This window comes from Orbicella faveolata, unplaced genomic scaffold, assembly GCF_042242905.1.
Source record: "Orbicella faveolata isolate gen_17 unplaced genomic scaffold, um_ofav_v1 contig_48, whole genome shotgun sequence".
In the NCBI taxonomy this organism is placed as follows: Eukaryota; Metazoa; Cnidaria; class Anthozoa; order Scleractinia; family Merulinidae; genus Orbicella; species Orbicella faveolata.
This window is the reverse complement of record NW_028301578.1, coordinates 7,266,308-7,275,688: the sequence shown is the minus strand read 5'-3', so window position 1 is coordinate 7,275,688 and position 9,381 is coordinate 7,266,308. Positions and strand designations below refer to the sequence as shown.

The 9,381-nt window shown below is 39.0% G+C and overlaps 1 protein-coding gene across 2 annotated transcripts; it reads left to right on the top strand.

Moving 5' to 3' along the window:
- The first annotated feature begins 1,112 nt into the window (after positions 1-1,112).
- On the top strand, positions 1,113-7,238 carry LOC149096260 (DELTA-actitoxin-Afr1c-like). Of its 2 annotated transcripts, XM_089281363.1 has the most exons (7): positions 1,113-1,364; positions 2,785-2,893; positions 3,293-3,319; positions 3,417-3,485; positions 4,237-4,336; positions 5,656-5,850; positions 6,691-7,238. In XM_089281363.1, the coding sequence occupies exons 2-7, from the start codon at positions 2,792-2,794 to the stop codon at positions 7,041-7,043; spliced, it is 846 nt and encodes a 281-aa protein (XP_089137489.1). In that variant the 5' UTR covers positions 1,113-1,364; positions 2,785-2,791; the 3' UTR covers positions 7,044-7,238. The 2 variants fall into 2 exon arrangements, with proteins under 2 accessions (XP_089137489.1, XP_089137490.1); XM_089281364.1 differs by lacking the exon at positions 3,293-3,319 and having other exon boundaries at positions 1,219-1,364.
- The last annotated feature ends 2,143 nt before the right edge of the window (positions 7,239-9,381 follow it).

The following is a 9,381-nucleotide window of genomic DNA, read 5'->3' as shown; positions in this document are numbered from 1 at the left end:
CTGTCCGGGAAAACAAATAAATTTACGAACGTCTCCCAGAATTTATACGAAGATAATGTTGCTAACGTTTTATAGCTAAATTATATTGAAAAACCATTCTTCTATGCCTTGTACGTATTACATTGCAAAGGGAACAAAGAATTATCAGCAAACCAATTATTTAAGTTCAAGTAAAAAGTCTCCACTGGATTCTCTACTATAAAATACGTGACGTCTTTTGTTTAAAATCAATGTTTTTCATCGGACGTTTCGCAGTATTTTTCTAAATTGATAATATCATAACTACTTAAAGATATTTGCAAATACGTTTGTCGGCAGCTATTAATTGTTTTTCTTGTTTACCGAAATATTTCATATCGCACGACGTATCTATCTCATTTTCAACTCGAGTTTCATGTAAGGTATGCTTAAGAGATGCATTGATGTCCTGGTAACAGCAAACATCTCTGCATGTTTCTACGCACTTAAAAAAGGTTTTGTTCTCCTTTGTTTCAAACCGTGTATTTTTAAGGTGGATTTCGTTGAGAACATTGACCACAATCCAGAATTCTTTAGTGTGGGAATGGCTCTTGAACTATAAATGCTTAACTTTAGGTGTACGAAAAATGATCAGAGATATATGCATATTCTAAGCTTTCTATTTTAATCAAAAAACTTCAGTCAGAAAATGTTATCATCAAAAACTTTTCCTACCCTTAAGAAATGGAAATAGTCATGCGCTGTTTGCAAAGTCTACTTCGGGCGGTAGTTCTGCTCAGTTTTCAAAGAAAGCTGTAAACTAAGCTGCACCTTAAGTATTTAATTTCGACCAAACGATGACAAGAACCGCAAGTATAGTTGACTTGGCATAACTGTTCGCAAAAACAAATAAATTAAAGGAAGTCTCTCAGAATAAACACAAAGGTAATTCTGCCTGCACGTATTCTTTGTTTATCTCATCTTTCATATCATCGGTGATTTTGAACAGAAGACATGATTTCCTTGGTAACCAAATACAAATGTTTCCTTTCTGATCAAGTTTAAGTTGGATTACCAGTAACAAATAATCAGTAGTTTTCTAGCGCATTTAGATTATATAAGTAGCTACTGAACACCGAAAGCTCTCCCACCACTGGAAAAATATCTCTAGGCGTCCCGCTGTTTGAAAACCATTTTGGAAACAATTTGTCTGCCAGGTATCATCCGCACGTTATTAAGGAATTTGACTATTGGTACCTGTCAGTTTCCCGTCTAATTAGGACCGTTGAAAAGCAAGCACAGAAAATACGGGCTCTCATTCTTTTCGGAAACGTTTCTAGAAAAGACGATCTTACCTGCTGCTGAAAAATTTCATCAAAGTACAGAGTGAGCAAGACAAACAGTAGGTTTGTATCTCCTATTTGAAGTTCCTCTTGATAAAGTAAGCTGGCACTATACACCTTGATATGCATTAGGATATTTTGTTCTCAAAACCATATTCGTTATCCTCAAGTAAAACTCAGTAAGGTTAAGCAAAGAACTTAATTCTTCGCTATCTACAAGTTGTATTGAAAACCTCCACTATAAAGGGAAGTTTGATTAGTCACACACAGTGAAGGTGCAATTTCGACTGAATTGCTCTCGTCTTTAAACGTGGAGACTGTATTTTTTGACAAGATGAGGTTACTACAGATTGGAAACTACGGTAAAGCAGCATCGCGAGACGCCAAAACCTCACGTAACTTTAAGTGGGCAATACGAAATAGCTATGTTAAACAACAGTTTATTTTTGTGAGTCTTTAATATATAGAAAACTAGCAAGCAAACTTCCAACTCTGTTCATGAATTCAGTCACGTAATTTTCCTCAACTCCCTTTCTAGTTCTCTTTCATCGATGTAGAAACAGAAAATGTCATTTTGAGAAAACACCTTGCACCGTAAGTATGCAAAAAAAGTACGCAAAAATGAGCTACTAAGTGCAGAAACGGAACGGAACGAGGCTAGAAATATTTTGACCGAATAGAAACAAAGACAAAATTTAGCGACGAAATAGAAAAAATGGAACTCTCTTGGATGCGGCGGGGTTCCATGGTAGATGTAACAAAGCGATTTCACATAGAAGCTTATCAGGTCGTGAAGAAACAGATACATGTAGAGCGTGGAAAACAGTAGCTCAGTTTTTTTTTTCTTGTATATTTTTTGTCTCTAAATTGATTTTTTTTAACAAGCATCAGCTTGCTTCCCGAAAGCAACTTTCGGGAAGTCTGTTTGTGAGAGCAACATGCTTTCTGCATGTGCAGATATTTTAGGGAATAATTGTGAATTATGAATTGGCGCTTTAAACTCTACAAAACATAAATTAGAGAACAATCGAGATGTGAGCTTTCTCTCGCATTTACAACCCTCTCAGCGATTTTTGATCCGAAACGGTGTTTTCCTTTGGGAATCACTGAACCCAACTGACCCATCACAGACCTTTCAGACGCAACATAATAACTCTCTACCTAATTACGGACGAAAAAAATTAACCAAGCGGAAAATGCATCATACCATCTTCTCATCCCTTGCCAAGTATAGCACAGATTTGTTTACGTAAAGCGCCCACGCTCCTGCAAATGTAAGTTACAAATTTGAATTATTCATACCAAAACCTTAGAATACACAGGATAATGTTCCTCCACGTACTGTTTGTTTATTCCATGCTATAATTATTATAGATAGATTTTTAGAATCACTGAACCCAACTAACCCACCACAGACTTCAGACGCGAGAAGTTTTCTTGTCATTGGTAATGAATGTTTTTGGTTATAATTATTGTTTTCTAGGTTGAACATGGACCACCTCAGTTTTATCTTCTCCTTGCTGTTAATCGTTTCGGTTACTACTACTACCTTTGGATCTGCGCCGATCAAAGCAAACGATCCAAATGGAGAGGTACAAAAAAAAAAAAGAATGACCTGTGTTATTGCCTTTCATCAAACTTTATGTTCGCAACCCTAAATGGCGTCTCTCTTAAAATGTCCATGGTATATTTGGTCCGTTTTACGCCATGAATGAAGTTATAATTTTAACACAATCATGTAAAACGTGAAAGAGCATGAACATTAGCTTTAACAAATCGAGGTGCTTTTTAGAATCTGGCATTTATGCTGTGACACACTTTTGCAAGAAAGTCAAATTGCAACGGCCACAATTTCATTGAAATACACAAATGTACCTTTAGAAGGATTTTATTTATATTTTTAACATTTTATAAAGGGAAAAAAACTTTTTGCATGGGTCAGATGCTAAACAATAACCGCTAAGCCCTTGGATATATTTTTCTCCACATAGGTACTAGAAGAAATGCCCAAAACCAAGGTGATAACTTTTACTGGTAATAAAAATGTGTGAAGGGGCATTTTTGAAACATTGCTGATTCTTGTTCTAACGTTTTAGCTTTTTTTTCCTTACAAAGCGGGGAGCTGAGGCATTGTTAGCAGATGTTGGTCTGGCCCACTTTCCTGAAATGGTTCCCAATCGCCAGGTAAAAAGATATTAATGTAAGTTTTTATTTTGGAAATAGAATTTTCTTACTTTTCGCTTCATTAATTCAATCGTTGCGAAACTACTAACCGCAGATCACATGATCTGATTACTGCTGGGTCAAAAACATGCTTTCTTTGACACTATGAAAGGAGTAATAATTATTTAACACATTAAATTTACTTTTCTGTTGGTAATGTCCCATATTACTTCATTTTTTTCACTGTTTTAAAAAAGTAACTTTTCACAATATTTGATACATTTGGCACATGACTTTAGTAAGTGATCGATTGTTGAAAGCGTGTGAAATTTAGCTTCTCGTTATCTGTGTTTAAGCGTTACCAGTTTAGAGGTAGTGGATATCACGGAATATCCTACCCGTTCCTCGGTATACACCCCACATTTTCAGGCGAGCGTGTATTCCAAGATAATACAAGTGATAAGTGGAATATTCCATGGTATACCACGAGAGGGCGTTGCATAACTATTTTATACCACACCATAGAAATGCACTGGCCAACGCAATCAATGTGACGTATGCGCGTTGCATGATGGGAAGGTTGATGCAATACCGTCGAATATTCAACGGGTTTCCTGTATTCCGATTGGCTGCATTTTCTATGGGAGATATTCGGCCACGCTATTGATGCTACAGTTATGTAAGGTAGTTCTAAAATCGGCTGATAACAAAAGAAGAGATGAAGAATGAAAACCAACTGAATGAGCTGACTGTTTTACTTTCTGCTACATAGGAACTGAGGGCCCTTTTAAAGCGATCTCATAACGCTGAAGCTATACCGCAGGAGCCGATGGACTTGGAAAACCTAGACAGCGAAAAGCGCGCGGCCAGAAGTAAATGATCTTTCGTAATTGTAGTTAGTGGACTGACACATGAAATGAATTGTCTCGATAGTTGTAAAGCCTAGTTAGAGACGGTCGCAGAAAAAAACAAAAAAGAAAAAAGAAAAAAGGCAACAACAACAACCAAACAAATGAAAACATAGGAAGTTGCACCTCCAGCTAGGTTAGCCCTCTAAGGATGGCAAGGGCTTGCACCAACTCGTTAAAATCAAGAGCTGATAGTTTACCAAGTAGTCTGACATTAGCTAGATATGGTTTGCCCGCCTGGGTAGGGGTGTGCCGTGGGGACACTGAAACCCTTACCCTATACTAGACCATGATCAGCTTGATTTTGCGACCCTATTCTGGACAAGGTACCCAAAACCCGTACTCTATCCTAGACTAGCTATTTTCCATGCTGAAACTTTATCACTATCGCAGCCCAACATACGTTAACTAAGCCAAAATCTTGCAAAGTCACTTTCGAGTTTTAATTTCCATTGTCGAACCCAGGGTAAATAACTCTGTTCTAGACTAAATTATTTATACTGGCCACTTGTCAGTTAAATTATAGCCTACTCTAGACCAAAACTATTTATCCCAGACTAAATTGCTTGAAAACTATTCCCTTCACAGCGGTACAAACCCACATAGCTTATCTTGAGAGTCCCCCCTCCCCCTGCGGTAATAGTTTGTCAATAAAAGAGTAACTATACAAGTTGTGACTCTCTATCTGTCCCGCAACGCTACGCTTTCCAAAGAGATTCCCTCTTCCGAAAGCGCAAAGTTGCGTGACAGAGAAAGGGCCAGGCAAGATTTGTTCGAAAGGTGGATAACGCCCTCCTCCGGATAAATCCCCACTGTCTAATGGATAATACAATTTAAGAGTTTTCATTGGCTTAGCCATCATGGGTCATAAGCCATTATACCATGCTCTAAAAATATGGTATGCAAACGCGTGATTCTTGTGGGCCTAGTCTTCAAATTTTTTAGGGACGTTTTTAAAACAACAATTAATCCAGTCTCGCTTTTTGGATATGAGGTAATCGTAGCCAACGAGGCCCTACGGGCCTCGTTGGCTATTTACCATCTCATATCGAGCGCGCCCTCGTGGAATAATTGTTAATTGTCCGGTGGAGAGCGTTATGCGGACCATACAAGTAACAAGTCGAGATATTTGATTCGTTGATTTTTACAAAACCTTACCAGACGTCTTCTATATGCCTCCTTAGATCGCTTCCACTTCTGGTAAGGTTTTAACAAGATTTCGGTTGATACAGACTGTGCAGGGGTTTTATTAAGATCTCACTTACTTGCTCATTTAATTTCAGTTGCTGCAGGAACTATTATTGCAGGTGCCGAGCTTACAATCGGCCTGCTGCAAAACCTCCTAGATGTCCTCGCTAACGTAAACCGCAAATGCGCCGTTGGCGTTGACAACGAAAGTGGATTTAGGTGGCAAGAAGGTTCTACCTACTTTTTTTCTGGCACTGCAGATGAAAACCTGCCCTATTCTGTTTCTGATGGTAAAAAGTGAATTTAGCATTTACAGGGGCTCGCTAGTATAGTAGTTATCATGCTTGAACTTGACCAACACAATATGACCAACATGACCGTTTCACCTTGCTAGGCATCAAAGGAGGCAGCGTGGCGGAGTGGTTTAGGGCGCTGGTGTTGTAATCTGGAGGTCTCGGGTTCAAGGCCTCCATCTGTCACTAGCGGGATTTGTTTCTCGGTATCCCTCAGTTCAAATTCTTGGTAACGGTTTGTAAATAGCCAACTGGTCTGCCTTCTGCCAGTTGGGATTTTGAACTATGCTACGTTTATTTGAAACATTTGTTTCCTTTGTTTCAGTGGCATGCCTGTAAAATAGCTAAGCTTACTGCTTGTATAGCTAAGTGAATGACCACTATAAATAATCTTGACATTTACATTACATTTTTATTTCTGTTTAGGTTTTTTTTTTCACCTTTTTTTTTTGTTGTTGTTTTTTGTTCTTCACCTTTTCGCGCCATGCTTGTTTTGTTACATGATTTTTCAAGTGATATCCCCATTTTTCAGAATTATATTGGAGCCTCTGAAATAGGACCGAGATTAATAATTAAGAAGAAAATCAACACCGTTGTCAACAAAGCGCCCAAGAACATTTTCAAGAACAGTTATTGAGCTCGGTTATCGTTAAATATCGTGATTCGTCAGTGTCTCGCAGAAGAATTATTTTCCTCTGTCTTCGGCTTCGGCAAATAATTGATCTGCTCGCCACTAACAAATCATGATATTTTGCGAGAGCCGAGATCAATCATTTTAATTGTTTCTCTGTTTCTCCGTTTCTTTTTTCTTTTTTTTTTTCTTTTCTATTTCCACAGGGTATGCCGTACTTTACGGGCCTCGCAAGACCACTGGACCGGTCGCAACGGGAGTTGTCGGAGTCCTGGCCTACTACATTCCAAGCATCGGCAAAACACTTGCTGTGATGTGGTCTGTCCCGTTTGATTATAACTTCTACCAGAACTGGTGGAATGCTAAGCTATACTCTGGAAACCAAGACGCCGACTATGATCATTACGTAGATTTGTATTATGACGCAAACCCCTTCAAGGCAAATGGTTGGCATGAGAGATCCCTCGGTTCTGGTCTAAAATTTTGCGGCTCTATGTCCAGCTCTGGTCAAGCTACCTTGGAGATTCATGTCCTGAAAGAAAGCGAAACTTGCATGTAAAACAAGCATGCTTGCCTCACTCGCTCGCATAACCGGTGTTAAGAAGTAACAGGCTGTATTGTGTAGTAAGTTTAGTTAGGGGGTGATGGTTAGCACGGTCGCATCATTGGCTGTATGAAAGATTTCTAGTTGAAAATCTGTGGGGCTTATTATTAAAGAGTTGAAATGACAAATAAACGTGTGGGAAAAATGAAAGTAGTATTTCGTTGTTTTTCACAACTGAACTTAAACCCAAAAGTTAAATGGGTTAGTCAGGGGAGCTCTTCCTTAGACGCCGATGGCTTCCTCGTTTTAACCCCTAACTTTTAGTTTACAGAAACTTTAAACACCCACAAAAGAGGGTGGTGAAGTCAAGGGTGGGAGGGGGGGGGGGGGAGGCGCAAGATCACCTTTCACACAAAATAAGTTGGACCTTTCACAACTGAATTGTTTTGGAAAATAACGGTTTGTCGGCAACTGATTCCACGGGGAAAAAATTAAGCTATTCCCGAATCACGAAATTCCCTTTACCCCCTACCCCAAACTTTTGTGCAACACCGAGCTAAGTTACAGAGCTATCACGACTAGAATGGTTCCGTGGAGAATTGTTCTGAAAAAAAAAAATCATTGAACTAAGTGCAAACTAATTTATATGCATTTTGTTATTCTCCCTTGGCCGATAATGCGAGTGAAACTTCATTGTTCATCAGTACCGAAATTCTAGCCAAGTACCTCTGGTTTCTTTCAATCTTTAAGGTTCTCTTTAGTCCCTTTGAGAGAGCCTTATAAATACTTTCTGATCCATAGTCTTGAGTCCCAATGTACGTCGCAAGTTGTGAGTTTAAACCATTTTGCTTCAAGAATGAAGCACAGCTGTCTGCGCTTTTATGGAGAACTTGTTTGCAAAGAACTTTCCGGGTCTTTTAACAACTTGTGGCGATTACATTTTACATGCTAGCAGAAATTGTACGAAGTTCGTTTACTGGTCGTGGCGATCCGAGTAAATTGTGCAGCTGAACATCTTTGCCGTGTTGCGATCTTAAACCCTTTTCAAGAGTCATGTCTCCTTTGGAGGGCTAATGTATATACTCCTTCGCGAAAACAGCAGCCCTATGACAAGGTGCAAATTGCATTGCGCATAATTTGCATAAACTTTCAAGTTGTGTATTTTGCGGATAATTTCCAAGAATTTGCGACCCTTAACGCAATTTATGAAGAAATGTTCAAGCTACATATTTTTATTGAATCAAGGCAGAAGTATTTTTAAAAAGGAATCTCATTTATAAGGGAAGATGTGGCATTCTGTTTTGCTATTTATTTTGGTTTCATACACATCTAGTTTTTGTCACGCAACACGATTTTCTTTAGCAGTCAGACACAGTTTTCTAAAAGAATTAGCGACTGCTAAGACTGCTAAATATATTCGAACTACTAGTGAAATTACTGGCTAAACTATCGTCAATCAGAATGCAGATTTTCCTTAGGACTTAGCAAGAACATTGGTTCGTCAACAATCCCGTACAATTTTCTGCACAATCGGTTTAATTTCCGGTACAATTTGCCTCCAAAATCACACGTTATTTTTTATTTGCTGCACCCTACTAGAAAGCCAACTAACTTGGACGTAAGATATTCAATTCAAGTTACCAAAAGTCTTATCTTGACAAATTTGGAGATCGACATTTTGCCTGGTGCAAGTAGCAAGTCGCATGTTTTATTGCAATACGACTTGGTTTACTGCAATGTTCTAAATAATAACAGCAGTAGCCACATTCAGTCATTGGCTGCTATTTTTCGTCAGTGTTGTCGTAGTTTGAATTCATACCGCGATCGGCTCAGCTGTTATGTCACGAGAACGTTTCAAGCGTGAACTTTGCGTAACTGGCTGGCTTTCAAGCAATATAATTCTTGTACCGACCCTTTCCGAAGACGATCGACATCTTTGTATGTGAGATGAACGAATAAGGCGCGATTCTTGCCAAAACTTTATTCGCAAAACTCCGCATTCTGTCACGAAGAGCGTGCAATGTCGCGTTTCCCGTCCCCAGTTTCCATGGTCTGCGCATGGAACGCTTGCGATCATGACCCCCATTTTGGCGACCAAAACGCTTGCATTTTATGACTCGGGCTTTCCTACGGAGGCCCGAGTAATAAATCCCTTATTGACTGAGCTGGTTAGGTCAAGATGGCTAGATATTAGCCTCCTTCTGTTTTTGCGTATTTATGGACCTCGACTCCGTCTTGTTCGTCCATAGACAGCGAAAACAAGAACTTGGTCAAAATCCAGCAATCTTGACAGAGCAAGCTTGGTCAATAATAACCCACATATATATGTACCATCGAATTTCAGTCAAGAATA